Below are 20,135 nucleotides of genomic sequence, written 5' to 3' on the forward strand. Positions count from 1 at the left end.
TATATACAACGATCGAAATATTAAAACGTTACCCGTTGATTTATAAACCGTCTAAACTGTTACATTATTCCCTTATATTCCCTATAAGTAAACAATAAAAATTTAACGACATTTCAACTATCACCGATAAACATCTTTACGACATGTCCCGAACTGTTTCCTAAAAGAGCAGCTAATGACCAGTTTGTATTCAGGAAGAGATTATTATTTTTATTCCGTATGCACTTTCTGGGAATGTTAAATGTTTAAGTGATAGTTTTTCTAACACTTAGAGGTAAATACTAATCTCGTATTCTTTGAGGCAACAGATCCTAATTCCTACTAATCCTTGGAATATTATACACGTAAAAATTTGAGATTCGATACAGTTGGCAATAGGTTTTGTACATGCGAAGGCAGATAGACAAACAAACACACGTTTATTTATTCAACTTCTAATAGAAAGCTCTTTAGAAAGGTCTAATTCATATTATTACCATCGTTACAGAATGCACATTTTAGAATGGGAATTTAATTGATGTATTTATTATTATAACAGCTTATTGGCAATAAAAAAATTACTTTCAAGTATATTAATATTTTGTGTATGTAATAGTATACATAAGTTCGAAGTTAAATTAACAATACTGGCTAAGTCTGGAGAGGAAGGCTTCGATCGTCACGTATATTTCTAGTTGAGGCGATCGTTGTGTCTTTATTGTTTCGTGATTACTGATTATGTATTATTTTTAAATTAAACAATGTATTTTTATTCGAATGAGCTAATACCTACTTGGTTAAAATGAGTATTTTTACAGTCGATATTTATTCTTTAAAAACATCCTGGGCTAATCTGAACTAATAAAACTCCTTTTAACACGTTATTTAACATACGCTATCTGCCTGTGAATGTCCGATTAAAACCGAATCGAAGATTAATCTGAACAAACAGGAAATAACGTAAAAAAAGTTTTTCTCACTATAGGTATATATATTAGTACTGTACGTAGGTATGTAATGTGCAAATCTTACGAATATCTTCCCTTAGAGATGCGTTTCTACACAAAAGATTGGCTTATTAAATATTAAATACATAATGAGTAGTATGAGGTAGTAAAATAAAGTTAATCATTTAAAAATAAGACATCATTGCATCAAATATCTATAATATGTTATAACTGAATTTTGAATTACATAAATAAATTCACATTTGCATTCCAAATTCATCGTGCTACGAAAAAAAAAATCAAAAAGATTGCACAAAAAAATATTTCTATGTGACGAAAGTCAAAATAAAAAATAATTACCGACTTTAGAATTTAAAAATAACGGTCATTTTTAATAAAGTATTAATTCAACATTATCAACACTTTTCAGCGCATATAACTGAATAATAATTAATTTATTAAACATAGCATTCCCGTTTTAATACCTACGGCGCCACCTAGCGTGCCATAGAACAAACAACAAAACAGTTTAGTTACGCTTCTCGCCGCTAGATGTCGCTCTAATAAAACGTTAAAACTACATACCAGCGCCACCTGTTGTGTAGTAGCAGAACTAGCTCAACACTTGACCAGCAATGATTCCATCAACGCCATCTATTAGCACTGCATCCAAAACGCACTTTTCAAAACACAACCATCTAGCACACATCACAATTTTTTTCACGTTTTTAATTTATAATCCACATAAATAAAATGCACTGAATTTATCACATCTCCATAAATGTTGCACTTTTTCTGACAATTTCGCATGTTCAATGAATACATCTGAAAAAAGAAAAAACACATGTTAGCAAGTCACTAAAATACATGCTTTAAAATATTTTCACTGCTCATTTTTTTGTTTCATGTTGAGTGGAGTATTGAATAACGATTTTTTTTATATTTTGAAAATTTTATATTGAAAAAAGTCAATAATTGAAAAATAATGATCACATACATGATTAAGCAGTTACAAATTAAATCAAATGAACAGTAAAATAGTTTTATTTTAATGTTTCCCTTGCATAACCCTTGCACATTGTGGTATAAAACCAATTTGATAAGCCTAACCTAGATTTATTTTACAAGAACCACATGTTAAATTCTATTGAAACATTCGCTTATTTTTGCTTTTTATTATCTCGATATATTTATAATTTTATAACCAATACTGTCATAGCAATAACAAAAGATAAGACAGCCTTTTAATAAATTATGGTTTTTATTTAGTTTTATTTAATTGAAACAAAATATCTATGTAAAAATCTCAAAATATAGTTATTACATTCCTTTGAGACTGCACTAGAACATTCAATGTCTATTTTCTAATTATTAAAACGCAATGACCTTCTCTAGGTGTCCTCTAAATAGTGCAAGCATGTGTCATCACTTTGCATGTATTTAACTATTTACTTATTGCAAAAACGCATTTTAATACGTACCCCGATCGTGTAGTCTTCCATTTCGTTATCTAAAACATTCATTTTATTCGGGAAAGTTTTTCAGAAAAATAACCAAAATGCATGCACTGATCAACCTCACACGAACTTTTAAACGTTTATTTTTTTTGGAAAAAACACGATTTAGGACTCTTCTGGTGCAACTGACGTGAAGACTATTCTATGCTTCGAAGCACAGAAATGTTAATTAAGTGACTTTTTAAAACGAAAACATAAAATTTCGATGTAAAGTGCAAGCACGTGCACTTTATATGCACTTATTAGAACTATTCACTGAATAAATGTTACAGAACTGTGGTATGCTTAATATGCGGCATAATTACTTTACACTATTTAAACTTTCTATTCTACTGCAAATAATTATAAACTTTATAACCAATTTGAATTACAGCGGCTGAAAAAACTACACAAAGAAAACATATGATCGATCGAAATTATATTGAAGTGCACATGGACTTGTCTATGCTTCTATCTGTCATTCTATGGAACGATGAGTGAATGATAAAATTATTATAAATATGGGAAGGTGGTATTGCCAGATGAAACAATTTTGTTTATAATAGATTTATTTTGTATACTTACAAAATAAGTAGAGTGATGATTTTTTGTAGGTACTTAAAATTGCTAGATGATTTTTCGTCATATATTAGACATAAGCACCTGAAAAAAAACATCGTATATCTATTTATCATTTTTACGCAAACATATTGTATCACAGCTTATTTCTAAATTAAAATGACTACAAAAATGTTTATCTTACCGGCTCATCTTCCACCCATAGACTTTCGAATTCTTTCTCGAATTTACCGACGATATTAGAATTAGATGTTACAATAACACTTTCGTGATTAGAAACCATTGCCTGAGTGGACCAATTCAATGAACCAGACATAACAAAACCTCTTACAGGTTTTGATTTTAGCTGTTTTATGGGGTGCCTTCCAAATTGTGCGTGCACGTTTAATTTTTCTGCATATGCTTTAAGTACATTTTTCCTCTTGATAGCTTTTGGGCCGTCAATGATGCAGAATTTGTGATGCATTAGAATAGATTTTTTATTCATTTGTACTTGTATAAAACCTGAAACGAAATAATTTGTCAAATGTTCTGTATATTTATAGGATAAGTAAAATTATACGTGGATAGTACAGATTACTTACTATATTCCTTTAATTTTTTTATTTGCGATGGAGGTGTGAATGCCATATCACTGTCAACAACTATTCTTACAAGCACATGTTTCTGTCCCAACCTTATTATTTGTTCTGCTATTTCACTGCTTGTTATAAGGTACATACAAACATCTAGAGTTTCCCGGGCTGACTTAATATATTTGATTAATTTAAAACAATTCAATTCTCTGCTTTCACATATAGTTACATCTTTATTCGGTGGGACTCTGATTGTGTGCCGAACAAGATCATCCGAGAATAATATAACATCATTTATTTCTCGATTTTTCATATTTAAAACATCACTGCATGTGTCGTCACTAATTGGGTCGCAATCAGGAGCTTTTCTTTGATTGAAAAAATATTTGCATAATTTTTTCACCACCTGTGAAGCCACTACTACAGTGGCTGTAGACGCTAGGAGAATCTTCGCACTTTTCCAATCCATGATGAGCATTTAATTTAACACAATATATTAAGTAACAGCCACATAAAATAAAATTATTATCACAATTTCACCACCACGCTGTCCACGCATTTCATTTTGACTATAATTAGAGGTATGACAAAAATAAAATTCGAATACCCTCAAAAATGTTGACAATTTCTGTGCTGTGTTAAATTGCTATACTATTGAGAGTAATCAAAAGAAAATTTTATAGATTCAATTGAATAAGAATATTGCTATTGTAATTTTAAAATACATAATATGTATCAACATATTCATGATTCTTAAAAACCAAATACGTAAGTATTTGACTCAAGCCGTTTGATTGTCTGGGTGGAGCATCTATATTCTATACTCTATAGATAAATATTAGTCTGTTGTCAAATAAAAATATTAAATTTGAAATCTTCAAATTTATTCGTGTTCCAATTTATTTTAGAAATTTGAAATTAACAAAAAATATAATCCTTTTATATAATTCGTTAATAAGTGAAATATTTTTTAGAGAATTGTCATGTTCGCGTCGTAAATATACGCAGCTAATGTTTATTTTGGGACAAAGAAGTCGTTAGTTAATCAGTGTTTATTTTAAGTTCATAATTTTTTACTGTTCAATAATTATAAGGCAAATGAATACCATTGATTAAGAGAAAATGCCGAAAATTCCATATAAAGTTGAGAAGCAAGAGGACGATGAAGATTACGAGATCGTCTCCTTCGAGGACTTCTGCGATAAATCCCCAAGTGCTAAAGCGGATTTATTGACTCTAAACGATAATATAAACTATCGTTTGTACTATGAGAGTGGTAAAGAAGGTAAACTCGGTGAGGCCGGTGAACCTTCGGGCGTAAATGATCATACAGAAACATCGCTAAATGGGTCGAAAACATCGCACAAGAAAAAGGTTCCGTTTGCGCCGTTTGGGAAAAGTGACAAATCTCGTCGAGGCTCATTGTTCAGCGGCGTGATACCGAAATCACGACCTGATGGTGATTCTATGAGGGAACATAGGTAATTATTAAATTCTTACAGTACATGAGGGTAAAATTGCTTCTAGTTTTTGTTAAACTACTCACAAATTTTATTTATATTTGGTTAAGAAATCTATCTTATTGTTTGTAGCTTAATGCAAGAAAAAATTTGTAAGTTTACAATTTCTTTGTTAAATTATTGACATATTGTAAAATCCTCAAAAGTATTTGGATAGGTTTAAGTGCCTATAATTTTCCATCCATCTGTATGTACATTCCTTTAATCTTCAATCAATAAAGTATATAAAAACAACAAGTTAATTGACACCAATAAAAAAACAATCTAAGTAATTAGGTACTTGTTTATATATTAGGTTATCAGCTATTTTTCTACAGTACACACCTAAAATGTTCATAACATGTTATTCAGCAAATCAATGTATAGTAATTCACATGATTTTATAAACAGTTGTTTTTTTGTGTCTTTTATATTAAACTTGGTAAGTTATCTACTATATAAAAATAAGTTGGGTTTTCCTTCCTGACGCTATAACTCCAGAACGCACGAACCAATTTCCACGGATTTGCATTCGTTGGATAGGTCTCTGGCTCCGTGAGGTTTGTAGCAAAGAAAATTCAGGAAACATTTCAACAGAAAAGCGGGAAAACCGGGAAAATCATTTTTCACATACAGCGCCTTTATGTAACATTTCGTTTGGTATTTAAACATAAGGTGGCGAAACGGAGTTCGGTTCGCTAGTTAACTAATATAAAGTATTTTTGATATAGAAAAAATAGTTATTATGTCTGCCTTTTATCATTGCAATACATTCTACAAGTCTAATTTGGATAACTAAGCTCATTTATGTGTTTTCATGTATTAATAGTTAAAATTGGATTGTAATATCAATAATAGTCACAACATGCAATTGCTATGTGAGTTTAAAAATATATTCTTCTTGTTCTTCTTCCTGCCCGCCTTGCCTTAGTCCCATGTATTAGGAGTTGGCACAGCTAACACGCATCCTCCATTTTTGTCTGTCTTTAGTTTCACATGTCAGGCTTTTCGTCTTGAAATCGTTTTTTTTTTTATGAATGCACTAAATTAATACTTTTTTTCTCTACATATTTTTCCGAGATAAAAAATATCCCATTTTATGCCCAGGATAATAAGGTATAATTATACAAAGTTTCATCAAAATCGTACCGTTAGTTTTCACGTGATGCCTGAACATACAGACAGACAGACAAAAATTTTTTTAATCACATATTATTTGGGTTTGGTATCGATCCAGTAACACCCCCTGCTATCTATTTATTTTTTCAATATTTTCAATGTACAGAATTGACCCTTCTACAGATTTATTATATGTGTAGATTATATTATTCCTTCAATATTTATTTTTTGTACCTTTTTCTTGATGATACAATGAAAAAAATATATTTTTTATTTGTTAATCACGATGCAATAAAAGGAAACGAAAGAAATACATATCTATTCAAATTGCTAAAAATGTACTTTCAAAGAATTTCAACATTGTATTGAATTGTTATCTTTATTACTTATAGTCTAGTCAAGCTATAAACTTCACATAATATTTTATTTTCTTACACAACATTGAAAACTATTTTACATTACTCTCGAAGGTAACATGTAACATGGAAGACATCATATCTCAGTAATAATAAAAACCTTAACTAACTGGAGTATTCTTTTCGGTCTATTATTGAGTGTAAGTTTTGTTTCATTTGTCTAAACTCTAAATTAAAATTTTGTAAACGGTTATAACTGGTGTCAAACATAAAACTTCTAAAATTAAAAGTCTTTTATTTCTATTAGAAATTAAAATATCTATAGTAAGTAATAACATAACTTGGTGTTTACTCAGTAATAAAATTAATATGATTAAACAAGACAGGTGTTATTTTATTCAGCCTTTGTTCTAACAATTGGTTTATCTTTAGTACACTTTATGCCAATAAACATACTATTAATTGCAAAACATATTATTGCTCAATATTTAACCATAAGTTTTCTCTAACTGTGCATCTATATCAAACAAACATAGAACAAGAGCATTCTTTCGTGATCTTTTAGCGTAAACAAATACTCGTATTCAGTGTTGTTCAGCATTAGAACATAGAATCTTTTGAACGCACTACTAACAACGAAAGAATGCTCTACGCCTAACACTAAAATAATTTGACATAGTGGGGTTAGAATGAGCAATTGCATGTTTGATGTAAATGCACCGTAACACTATTATGTACGCTCGTATTCTATTATTACAGACTAGCTGTGCTCCGCGGTTTTACCCGCTTTGTTCCGCTCCTGTTAGCCTTTAGCCTACCTCGATAAATGGATTATCTAACACCGAAAGAATTTTTCAAATCGGACCAGTACCTACCTAGTTCCTGAGATTAGCGCGTTCAAACAAACAAACTCTTCAGCTTTATAATATTACTAGCTTTCCACCCGCAGCTTCGCCCGCGCAGTCAAAGAAAAACCCGCATAGTTCCCGTTCCCGTGGGATTTCCGGGATAAAACCTATCCTATTTTCCGGGGTAAAAAGTTGCCTATGTCCTTTCTCGGGTATCAAAATATATCTATACCAAATTTCATGCAAATTGGTTCAGTAGTTGAGGCGTGATTGAGTAACAGACAGAGTTACTTTCGCATTTATAATATTAGTATGGATTAATTTCAGATACGAGCGTTTCTCACCCCGTCGTGGCTGTCTAAACCGCTGGTTAGAGCAAGCGGCTGGTCTCTTGCCAGGGATGTTGGTAGCGGGGTTGTTATGTGCGTTGGGTGTGGCCACTTGGTGGGCCGTGGGGGGTGCGCTCGCAGGGGGGTGGGGGGATGATCAGTATCGGTGAGTGATTCAACTGTAGTAGTTTTAATAATATTATATAAAAATAAAATTTAATGCTAAATAGTTTATGTAAATTGATTGGCAAAATTATCTACGCTATCGAATATCTAATATTTTGTATAAACCGTAATGAAGTTTGTTTGTTTGAACATTTTTGTTCACTCATTTTCTTCTTCTAATAGGAGAAAAAATATATTGAATAAATGTCTATTCTTTGCTTTATTTTTTTACTTTCGAAACTTGTTGGTTGATTGGAATTTACTATTTAATATAATACATTTGAATTTATATGTGCAAATTTGCTGTTTCAGGAAATTATGGGAAAGAGTTCATCCGGATGAAGTGAAAAATGTAATTGTGCCGTTGAATGTTGAAAAGGTAATTTACTATTTTTACTAAATACTTACTTATTGCAGTATAACTTTTAACATTGAAGAACATAATACCAATTATTATCATATTTCCAACTATATATACAGTGGTGGACGTTTAATTAGAAACTCGTAACACGATGAAGTAGTCATCAAATTCATTTAACATTTACGTATTAACGTATTAAAGATTAAGTATTGTTTCGTATGTAATAGAACACCCGTTTATCTAGTTTTATAAGACAATGCTTAATTTTAATCAAACATTAGCTTAAATTAATAAAATTAAACAACTTTAAGTGAAACCTGATTTCCGAGTATTTTCAGTCTGGACAACAAATTAGAAACAGCATGCTTCGCGTGATCCAAAGTCAAAACCTGTTGAAATGCCGCCAATATTCTTTCTTCTACAAATATTTTCACCGTTTTTTAAACATTCTATCTAAAAGTTTCTGAAAATTAATTTGCTTTATAGTATAAATGGTTAAAAGTATAATTTGTGACCAATCAACAAGAAAAATAATTTTAAGTTTACATTTTGACAAAAACTAGAGTTACAGGAAAATTGCAAATCATTTAGAGTGTTCGATAAAAATATATTCAATGCTATAGTTTATTTAAAAGAGCATGGTACTTCCGAAAAAGTGCCTAGAAAAGCTCTATCATGAAAAACCACTGCACGCGAGGATAGGCAAATGATTCTTTTGGCAAAGATGGATCCATTTAAAAGTTCAAATTCTATTATAAAATTAGTTTTTTCCGAAGATGAACCTCGCAATGTGTCGATGAGATCGGTTCGCAGGCGGTAATTTGAGGCAAAATTTTTTGGAGAGACGCCAGGAAAGTACAGCTTCTTACAAGGAAGGGAACAACGTGTTTCATTTACTCAGAAATATTGCTAGTACGCCAGTGAAAAAGTTTTATTTTGGGATGAAACTAAAATTAATTAAATCAATTTTGATGGCAAAGGATACACGCGTCGTTAAGTTAACCAGGCCTTAGATAATAAATAAACAGTTAAGCATGGCGGAGGAAACATTATAGTATGGGCATGTATGGGGTTATTTTTAGACTGTTATAATCTTTATAGACAACAACGGCTTTACAACGTCGTGCCTTAGATTGTATGAGATTTTAACACGTTTGCAAAAACATATTTTCTAATAGAATTGGAACCTTTAAATGGATCCATCTTTGAGAAAAGAATTATTTGCCTATGCTCGCGAGCAGTGGTTTTTCATGGTCGAGCTTTTTTAGGCACTTAATCAGAAGTACCATGCTCTTTTAAATAAACTGTAGCATTGAATATCTTTTTATCAAACACTCTAAATGATTTTATTTTTTCCTGTAACTCCAGTTTTTGTCAAAATGTAAACTTAAAATTATTTTTCTTGTTGATGGGTCACAATTGTTACTTTTACCCATTTATACTGCAAAGCAAATTAATTTTCAGAAACTTTTATACGGAATGTTTAAAAAACGGTGCAAATATTTGTAGAAGAAAAAAATATTGTCGGCATTTCAACAGGTTTTGACTTTGGAACACTCGAAGCATGCTGTTTCTAATTTGTTGTCCAGACTGAAAATGCTTGGAAATCAGGTTTCACTTAAAGCTGTTTAATTTTATTAATTTAAGCTAACGTTTGATTAAAAATAAGCAATTTATTATAAAACTAGATTAACGGGTGTTCTATTACATATGAAATAATGCTTAATCACTAATACGTTAATACACAAAAGTAAATAAATTTGATGACTACTTCATCCTGTTACGTGTTTCTAATTAAACGTCCACCACTGTATATATCCATTGCCATCTTAATAGCATACTTATATTTAAAAATATAAATAAATAATTTGGAAAATCCAAAAGTGCACGCCTCATAATTTTTTTTTAATAAATATTTATTAATTATTATTTTTGTTTATTTAATAACAATTAAACCACATCGAATCAGACCCTGAAAAATGAAAGGGTTCTATTCCTGAGCATACTCAAGCGTAAGAGAAAAAAAAAGACTCGATTAGTAAAGTATTTCGGTCGCTATCGTGTTAACAAGAAAAAGGATCCGCACATACAGACACACGGACGTCCAAGACAGAACTTTTTTAAACTGTTTTTTAACTAGTTTAAATAACAAAAATGACATCAAAAATATCATGAACGTTAAAAATAGTGTTTTTTCTTAACATGTGTGTGTATGTATTATCTTACAAGTGCAATGTATGATACATAAAGACATTTTAAGTTTGAAAAATCAGATGTTTTGCGCGAAGTGACAGTAGTACCCACCTCAACGCTTCGCTTATGAGGCGTGCAATTGTGAATTGAAATTAGTTTCATAAACAATGAATATATGTTACAAATTTATCATGTCAATAATTAAACCACCCTGAAATAAATGGCGCGAAAGGATGCGGGTTCGAGTCCCGCCTCGTGATCGAATTTTTTCTATTATTTATACATTTATATTTATAAAGCATTTGAATGCCATAAAACCAAAAATATATGTCAATTTACAGCAAGTGAAAACCGAATACCGACTACACGATCACAACAACCTGAGCACAAAGAACAGAAGCAACGCGACCGATAACAAAAAGAAGGAAGTCAAAAAGGGTTTTCTGGAACATTCTCCGGAAGTTATGAAGGAGTTATGTGCAAGGGTGGTGGATGATGCAATGCGGTTCGATTGCTTTCCGCAAGATGGCGCTAATGAAGATGAGTGTGTGAAACGAGGTATGGTTTTATAATTATTTTAATATGCATTGTTCTAAAATCTCATTTATAACCCGCTTTTATTAGCTTCACCTGTATGTTTGTGTGTTTGCATTGTAACAACGTCAGTTCTTTAAATCAGAAATTGTTTGTTATTTTTAGAATGGTTTATTAGTTAAATCAAATCTTAAAAATACTTGTATTGGTCATTATTACTATAAATATGGAATTGAAAAAAGTTAAGCAAATGTGCAGTTCTAACAAAACGTAATAATATATTTATTTATACCGTTGTTACTAGGTTACGTTGTTGAATTTTGTTGAACTATCAAATGTCGAATATTAAAATACTACTATAAGTACTTTATTTAAATACTAGCTTTCCGCCCGGGGCTTCGTCGGCGTTTTCAAAGAAAAGCCGCATAGTTCCCGTTCCCGTGGGATTTTCAGGATAGAACCTATCCTATGTGTTAATCCAAGCTACCCTCTATATGTGTGCTTAATTTCATTGTAATCGATTCAGTAGTATTTGCGTGAAAGAGTAACAAACACACACATACACATTCCCACAAACTTTCGCATTTATAATATTACTAGCTTTCCGCCCGCGGCTTCGCCCGCATTTTCAACGAAAAACCCGCATAGTTCCCGTTCCGTGGGATTTCCGGGATAAAACCTATCCTATGTGTTAATCCAAGTTACCTTCTATATGTGTGCTTAGTTTCATTGTAATCGGTTCAGTAGTATTTGCGTGAAAGAGTAACATACACACACATACACATTCCTACAAACTTTCGCATTTATAATAATTGGAGGACTTACATTAAAGACATCTTATTTTTTTAAACCCTTATCCATAATATTTTCTAGTGTTTGATTTTACGCGAGTATTATACATTTAGAAATTAAAGACTTTTTAACGGATTTTAAACGGATGTTAAAATGTCTTTAATTTCCCTTATCTATAATCCAAACATATCAATTATCATAATCTATTAATTTCTTTCAGGATGTTGTTGGAACGCCAAAGACCATCTGCCATATTGTTTCTACCCGCCGCAATACGAAACGTACCAATTCATGAACAGCACAGAGAACAAACACGGCATGACCGTGTATTATTCCCGCGCTTTTGACACCGGATATCCGGGGCAGTTTGATGTTGCCAGGATCGATTTTAATTACCTCACAGATGATATATTGCAAGTTAAGGTATGTTTTTTAGGAAAGTTGATTTTATGTGTGGTATGGTTTATAATTTATATTATTTGATTGGATGGTTGATTGATTGAAACATGGGGAAGTTGTATTAATTGGTAGTTGTTTCTACTATTATTCTTTATGAATTATGTAGTTAGAGGTTATTTTTAATTCTATTGAAATTGTGCTTTGTTTTTTCTGATTGAAGTCAAGATTTAGTCTACATATATTTCCCATCTTGTGCAACATAATTTTGTCATAATTAAAAGAAAAAAGAGAGAAGTAAGGACATTAAAACCCAAACAAAAGAAAAACTACTTTATTTCTTCATACATATTACATTATAAGTTAGAACATACTATGTTATGTTATAACATACTAGAGGTCCGCCCCGGCTTCGCCCGTGGTACATATTTTGCAATAAAAGGTAGCCTATGTCCTTTCTCGGGTATCAAAATATCTCCATACCAAATTTCATGCAAATTGGTTCAGTAGATTAGGCGTGATTGGGTAACAGACAGACAGAGTTACTTTCGCATTTATAATATTAGTATGGATTAGGTAAAAATAAAAAGGTTAAAAAATTTCAGCAATTCATTTCTCAATAATCTTTAATAATAATAATAATAAGCTTTATGTATTCCACCTTACAATTAATAAATACATATGACATTTTAGTTTTTTATCTATTCCTTGTTAGGTGGCCCCTTATGGGTAAAAGCCTCCTCCATCTTGTACCAAAGATCCCTTGGGCCATACGCATCCAGTTTTTGCCTGCAATGTTCTCTATATCGTCCACCCACCTCTTCTCAATAATCTTTACAGTATATTAATTCCTTATATCTTTGCAGATATCAGACGCAGAGCACAAACGATTCGAACCCACGTACCCCGAAGTGCCGCTTGTTTTCGGTTCTGTTTCTCATGTACGTTATAGAGTACAAGTTGATAGTTCGGCTGTTGGGTTCAAAGTCATAAGGAATGAGGATAATGTTACCATGTGAGTGTTAGTATTTGCAATAAATTTGTTATTTCTTAAATAAATAATTCCTTTCGTAGTTCAAAGTTGTTCCAAACTACCAATATTCATATTTTTTTTTAATTGCATTTATTTTAAACTTTAACTTCAGCTTAAGTTTATTTTTTAATTCAAAGTTACAGAAATAAAAATAAAACTGTGTTCTATGTTGTCATCAATTTATTTATTTATTTTAAACAATTAAATAACAGAGATCCATTAATGTTAGTATGTGACTTATAAACTAATGTTAGTAAATATTAAAAAAATAGTTGATGACCACCTAATATGATGTAAACAGTGCAGTTTTCAACAAATTCCCTCTTATCATTTTTTCTTAGTTTAATTTGTTATTACTCCAACCACCATGCCCTGTCTCTTGATTATTCAAAGTCCTGCAATTTTTCAATAAAAGTACTAATTCCTCGATTTAAAATAAGGCAAAATTATCTTTCAGTTGGAACGCCCAGAACGTAGGTGGGCTAATACTATCGGATAAATTCCTGCAACTATCCACAATATTACCTACGAACTATACATATGGTTTCGGTGAGAAACAAGCAAGATTCCTCAACGATATGAATTGGAAGACACATACATTGTTTAATAAGGATATAGCTCCTACGGAAGATGTAAGTCTTTGTTATCCATACTAATATTATAAATGCGAAAGTAACTCTGTCTGTCTGTCTATTACTCAATCACGCCTAAACTACTGAACCAATTTGCATGATATTTGGTATGGAGATATTTTGATACACGAGAAAGGACATAGGCTACCTTTTATTGCGAAATATGTGCCACGGGCGAAGCCGGGGCGGACCTCTAATAATTCATATATTTTGTGTCTTATTAGTTTTATCTATTTATGTAAACACAGTAGAACGCCGATAGTCAAAACGCCAATTAAATTAATTATCGATTAACCGATCAGGTCCTAAGCGAAATATAAAAAATTTTAACCATCAAATCCATTGGCAAAAAGCTTTCAGTCTATTTCCGATTATATACGAATCGATCTCGATTCCATTTAATTTATATAATATTCATCCCATGTATATTTTTTTACGTTACGTTCTGTTGATTCCTGAAAAAAAGGTTAAGTTTTAATGCTATATTAAAAACGATTTGATTTTTTAAACATACAACAATCGTAATATTTATCGTGAAAGAATACAAATATTACGAGATTAAAAGTGGTTGTATAAGTTAAAAAAAGTATCTAAACACTAAATAGTAAGGCAATAACTTTTTTTGTCGTATATCGGTTAAACATCGCGTCGTAGAAATAAGTTTCTGTTCTTTTAATATTTAAGTAAAAATACCATTTATTTTTAATTATTTTTATTTATTTATTTATAGCCTTTATTGCCAATACAGGTTACATTTTTACTTATTAACTAAAATTAAATTGCTTTGTGTGTGTTGGCGTGTCCTTGTGACACAAAGGCCTCTTCCAACTTCTTCCACTCGCCACGTTCTTTTGCCTTCCGTAGCCAGAGCGGCCCTGCCACTCTCCTTATCTCATCCGACCACCTTTTTCTTTGTCTTCCTCTTTTTCTTTTAGCATCCACCCTGGGAGTCCATTCGGTTATCACCCTTGTCCATCGGTTTCCCTTTTCTCTGAGCATATGCCCTACCCACCTCCATTTAAGAATCCTTGTCTTTTTCACAACATCTTCTAGTTTTGTTATATTTCTTATATCTAAAGCTCTTTTTCTATGTTTTTTTGTATAACCTAGTATACTCCTCTCCATAGCTCGTTGGCATGTTACCAATTTTGTGTCATGCTTTTTTGTTTTAGCCCAAGTTTGGCAACCATAAGTTAGTATTGGCAAAATGCAGGTGTTAAATAGTTTTCTTTTAATTGTGATGTTGTACTGTGTATTTTTAAATATTTCTTTCAGCGACCAGAATCTTTTCCAAGAATGGGCAACCCGTCTCTCAACTTCATGTTCCATCTGGTCGCTGAAAGCTATTAGTTGGCCTAAATAAATATAGGAATTGACATATTCAATTAACTTATCTTCTATTGTAATTGGGGTTCGCACTCTATTTGCTATAATTTTGGTTTTTCCATAGTTGATCGATAGTCCCACTTTTTTGCTTTCTTGTGCCAGTTGAAGAAGCATGGTTTGCAGGTTTTCAGGGTTATGAGATATGAGTATGATATCATCAGCAAATCTGAGATGATTTAAATTTGTTCCGTTAATGTTTATGCCGAAGTTATCCCAGTCTAATTTTCTAAAGATTCCCTCTAATACTGAGGAGAAAAGTTTTGGTGAGAGTGGGTCTCCCTGTCTCACGCCTCGCTTTATAGGGAATACTTCACCTTCGGTTTCCAGTTTTACTCTGCCTGTGCTGTTTTTGTATATATTCTGTATGATCCTTATATATTTATTGTTTATTCCTTGATTCTTCAAAGCTTCCCATATAGATTGGTGTTCCAGTGAATCAAATGCCTTGTTGTAGTCCACAAATGCCATGTATAGTCGATAGTTGTATTCATGACTTTTCTCGATCAACTGTTTCACCACATGAATATGATCCGCTGTAGAGTATCCTGCTCTAAACCCTGCTTGTTCCCTCGGTTGTTCTTCGTCGAGCTTTTTGGTAATACGGCTAAGCAGTATCTTCGAGAACACTTTATATACGTTCGACATCAGGCTAATTGGGCGATAGTTACCTATTTCAGATCTGTCTCCTTTTTTGTGAATGAGAGTAATGGTAGTTGATGTCCACTGTATGGGGATGTATTCAGTGTTCAGGATGTTATTGAAAAGCTTAGTTAGTCTTTTTGATGTTTCCGGTAGTGTAGCTTTCATCATTTCGTTAGTGATGTTGTCTAATCCTGGTGCTTTATCATTCTTCTGGGATTTTACTGCATGTTGAACTTCGCTTTCAAGAATTTGTGGGATGTCTTCTGTACAGTCTTCGAGGCTTAAGTTGCTATTTAGTTGAATGTCTTCGGTAAAGTATAGAGTCCGATAATAGTCTGTAGCAATCTTGAGGACTGGTTGTCTCCTTGTGATTTGTTTGTTAAATTTGTTTTTCATTTTTGGGATCCAAATCTTTTCCTCTTTTAGTTCTCGTAATGCCTTGTTTATGCCTCCTGTTTTCGATATGTGGTGTTTTATACGTTCAAATCTTCTATCAGCTTTGTCTTGTTTAATTTTACGGTTAATTTCTTTGCTCAAGTTATTTATTTCTTTTAATGTGGCTTTGTTTCTTCTATTTCTAAGTAGTAGTTTCCTTTTCTGAATAAGATCAATCGTCTGCGAGGTAAGTGGGTTTTTGTTTATTTTTTCCTTAATTTTTATTTTATTTAGTTTATAAATCTCATTTATTTCTGAGTTGTAAAGTTCCTGCATCATATTATCTAATTCTTTGAATTGTATATTCTTTGGAAGTGCGTATGTTACTGTTGGGTTGTTTTTCTGATATTTTCGTTGTTTCCTAGGTTGTTTGTTGAATAAACTTGCTCTGACCATGCGGTGGTTGCTGTTAAAGTTAAAGTTATTTATAACGTTGACGTTTTTGAATGATTTAGGTTGATTGGTTATTATAAAGTCTATTTCATTTCGATAGGTTCCGTCTGGTGATATCCAGGTCCATTTTTTGGTTGACTTCTTCATAAAAATACTATTCATAATAGTTAGGTTGTTTTCGAGAGCTAAGGTTACAAGTCTTTTACCGTTTTCACTTCTCTTTCCTGTGCTATATTTTCCAACAACATACTCTTCGCCTTGATTCTGTTTTCCTATTTTGCCATTAAAATCCCCCATTACAATAGTATTTTTATGAGCCATCTGTAATGTAGCTGAAAGTTGACTATAGAATTCATCTTTAGCTGTTTCTTCTGCTGCTTCTGTTGGTGCGTATATCTGTATTATAGTCCAGTTATTTTTGTATCCCTCAATGTGTATATTAAGTATGGCGATTCTTTCGGATATGCCTTTGAACTCTAGGATTTGTTTTTTAAGATGCTTTCTTACCATGAATCCTACTCCATGTAACCCCTTTGTTTCACCTATGTAGTACAGAATATATTTATCATGTTCTTCGATTTGGTTTCCTAATCGTCTTACTTCGCTCAGACCTAAAATATCCCATTTAATATCTTCTAAAGCTAGTTCAAGTTCCGTAAGTTTTTCTGGTGTCCTTAATGAAAGTGTATTAAAAGTGGCTATATAAATATTTTTAAGTTTTTCTTTATTTTTATTGTTCTTCGTTGGAAGGTAGTGGTCGTCTTCCCCCACGGTGACCAACCGGCTTGGGGTGTGTTCTTTAGTAGTTGTTTTGCATAAAGTTATGTGATACTGGGTTTGATTCCAGGTGCCGGTGGTCGTTACAAGTTTTTTGGGATTTCTGAGAGTGAAGCTGACCTAGGTCGTTCAATAAAGTTAAGGATAGTTGGTTTAATTATGTTTTCCTTTGCAGCTCCTTTAGAGTTTGTAGCCGTTGTATAAGCTGTGACTTTAGTGTTTAATTTTTTCTGAATAGATTTAGGAGAGCCCGAGGCTTCCCTTTTCCTCTTGTCTCTTGCTTGGTCTAATGGTTTCTTCACTATTAATTTATCATATTTTATAAAGGCTATGTTTCCCTTCTTTCTTTCTTCCTCCACCTGTGGTTGTAGTAACTTCCGTTTTTCCAGCGTTTCTTTCGAGAAATCTTCCTTTACATATATGCCTTGCGGAAGTCTAGCTTTATTTTTCAAGATTAGATGTTTTTTCCATGTTGACGTTACTGTCACCACAATGGGGCGATTTTTGTTATTAATTCTCTTCCCAATTCTATAAATGTTACTTATCTCCTGACTGTCTAGATGCGTTCCTGAATCGATAATAGTTTCTTTAATGTAGTCCACAAGTTCTGCTTCCGATTTGCCAAATTCGTCAATTCCAAAAAATACTAAGTTACATTTCCTTTTATCCTTTTCGATTGCATTTAATTTTAACTCCAACTTTGATATTTTAGATTTAAGTTCAATATTTTCTTCGGTTATTGTTTTGATTCTCTCATCTATAATATAATTAATATAATCTTAATTATAATAATCTCTTTTAATTATAATCTTATGTTTAAGGTGAATCTATACGGAAGTCATCCATTCTACCTGGCGCTTGAGACAAACGGCAACAGTCACGGTGTTTTGCTTCTCAACTCTAATGCTATGGGTAATTTATTATTTACTATTTATTTAGATAAACGCATTATATAGGAATAGTGTAATAAATGTATGGATTTATCACGCCTACTGAACGAATTTTGGTGATACTTTGCAGTGATGTAGCTTACTGAAGTAACTTATGTAGTTCAAATTTTGTACACTTATCAAGCATCGGTGACAATGCAATAATTTCATGAGTTTAAAGCGTGTTTTTTGGTACTTACTATCCGTCTTACCACAAAAAACTTTAGACGGTATAACTTTGTTTTGTCGTATTTCACATAGACCACTATTAAAGTGGTCAAATTCGTGGTTTAAAGTTCGACTGTGTTTAAATTGTTTTGTGGTAAGACCATGTATATTTTATTAACTACAAAATCTATTTTTTCCACAGATGTAGTTGTTCTTTATTTTTTTTTATCTTTTCATATTTTATTACTTACAAAATCTATTCTCTCCACAGATATAGTCCTTCAACCGACACCCGCTATAACATACCGTACAATCGGGGGCATATTAAACTTCTATATATTTTTGGGCCCAAGCCCCAGTGATGTAGTGTCCCAGTATACAGAGATAATTGGGAAGCCGTTTATGCCCCCGTATTGGGCTTTGGGATTCCATTTGTGCAAGTAGGTTTATTTTAAGTGCGAAATATTTTTTTTAATGTTTCAAAATTGTCGATTTGGAGACTTCGCCTTAAGAGCTATTACGCACTGTCGACCAGTCGCCGGCGACTCAGTCTCTCGGCGACCAAAACAGAGAAACTAGGGGTAGGAAACCAAGCCGAGCGACAGTATTCTAAGTACATTCGTGCTGAATCCGGTCCCTACAAGAGTCGCTACGACAGTTGCTTGCAGTGCGAACGCTCCCATTTGAAGCCGTGCTTCTATTAGTCGCCGGCGACCGCCAGTCGCCTGTGCGTCGCCACAACGCGGCGAGTCGCCGAGTCGCCGGGACGACTGACGACTCAGTGCGCAAGCCCCTATTTAAACTATTGTAAGTCACAGTCGCCGGCGACTGAGTCGCCAGCGACTGGTCGACAGTGCGTAATAGCTCTAAGGTAATTTAAGGCGAAGCGAGTCGGTTTTATGTTTTAGTCCCTTCTCATGATTGAGTGTTCATTAAAAGATTCTTAAGAAATTTTAATTTTAGGACGAACGAAAAATGTTTCCCCTGTTTCTCTTTCAGGAATAAAGTAATATGCTCATCTACTCCTTTATGACCAGAATTAAACCGTTTATCGCAATTACAACAACTTGACCAGTCAAAATTTACAAATACATATAGAAACATGGTAGTGCATTGTGTTTTGAGTAGTCAATACGTTAGATCACTACATAGTATAAAACAAAGTCGCTTTCTCTGTCCCTTATGTCCCTTTGTATGTTTAAATCTTTAAAACTACGCAACGGATTTTGATGCGGTTTTTTTAATAGGTTTATGCGGTTTTTTTTGAAGCTTTTAGTAATTATTAGGTTTTAGACAAAGCGGGCGAAGCCGCGGGCGGTAAGCTAGTAATAAATATAATGTGAAAAATTGTGAATGAAAAGACATATTTTGTGATTTACAGGTACAATTATGGATCGCTAAATGTGACTCGCGATGTGTGGAAGAAGAACAGAGATGCAGGAATACCTTTTGTGAGTTGATGTCTAATATAAAAAGTAGTATTTTTTACTTACGACAGCAAAATTATAAAAAGAGAAACATAAAACTTCTTTAAAAAAATATCTTCAATTTATTACGCGGTTTTATCAGTTA

At 32.5% G+C, this 20,135-nt stretch overlaps 2 protein-coding genes across 2 annotated transcripts in view; one reads left to right on the forward strand and one right to left on the reverse strand.

Moving 5' to 3' along the window:
* Positions 1-3,036: 3,036 nt before the first annotated feature.
* On the reverse strand, positions 3,037-4,140 carry LOC149484246 (mitochondrial cardiolipin hydrolase-like). Its single transcript, XM_089701854.1, has 3 exons — positions 3,586-4,140; positions 3,186-3,505; positions 3,037-3,085 (listed from the first exon to the last, which is right to left on the reverse strand). Exons 1-3 carry the CDS (start codon positions 4,052-4,054, stop codon positions 3,065-3,067), a joined length of 810 nt encoding a protein of 269 aa, XP_089557980.1. The 5' UTR covers positions 4,055-4,140; the 3' UTR covers positions 3,037-3,064.
* Positions 4,141-4,437: 297 nt separating this feature from the next.
* The window catches only part of LOC149484247 (lysosomal alpha-glucosidase-like), a 30,498-nt gene continuing 14,800 nt past the window's right edge, over positions 4,438-20,135 (forward strand). The window contains exons 1-10 of the mRNA XM_089701788.1: positions 4,438-5,057; positions 7,726-7,893; positions 8,205-8,271; positions 10,788-11,004; positions 11,993-12,195; positions 13,035-13,183; positions 13,659-13,833; positions 18,288-18,378; positions 18,835-19,003; positions 19,945-20,014. Coding sequence (XP_089557914.1) covers positions 4,699-5,057; positions 7,726-7,893; positions 8,205-8,271; positions 10,788-11,004; positions 11,993-12,195; positions 13,035-13,183; positions 13,659-13,833; positions 18,288-18,378; positions 18,835-19,003; positions 19,945-20,014 — 1,668 coding nt within the window. The 5' untranslated portion in view covers positions 4,438-4,698. The remainder of the gene's footprint in view (positions 5,058-7,725; positions 7,894-8,204; positions 8,272-10,787; positions 11,005-11,992; positions 12,196-13,034; positions 13,184-13,658; positions 13,834-18,287; positions 18,379-18,834; positions 19,004-19,944; positions 20,015-20,135) is intronic.

The sequence above is a fragment of the Colias philodice genome, chromosome 12 (genome assembly GCF_061535455.1).
Source record: "Colias philodice isolate Cphi_HAF_F1 chromosome 12, ilColPhil1 Martin Lab GWU primary, whole genome shotgun sequence".
NCBI lineage: Eukaryota > Metazoa > Arthropoda > Insecta > Lepidoptera > Pieridae > Colias > Colias philodice.

Bases quoted from the DNA above. Each gene is read 5' to 3' on its own strand.
- LOC149484246 (XM_089701854.1), bottom strand. From the start codon at position 4,054: ATGCTCATCATGGATTGGAAAAGTGCGAAGATTCTCCTAGCGTCTACA. The intron at 3,506-3,585 runs GTAAGTAATCTG...ATTTCGTTTCAG, and splicing joins AAAAAAATTAAAGGAATATA to GTTTTATACAAGTACAAATG. The intron at 3,086-3,185 runs GTAAGATAAACA...GTTTTTTTTCAG, and splicing joins TATGGGTGGAAGATGAGCCG to GTGCTTATGTCTAATATATG.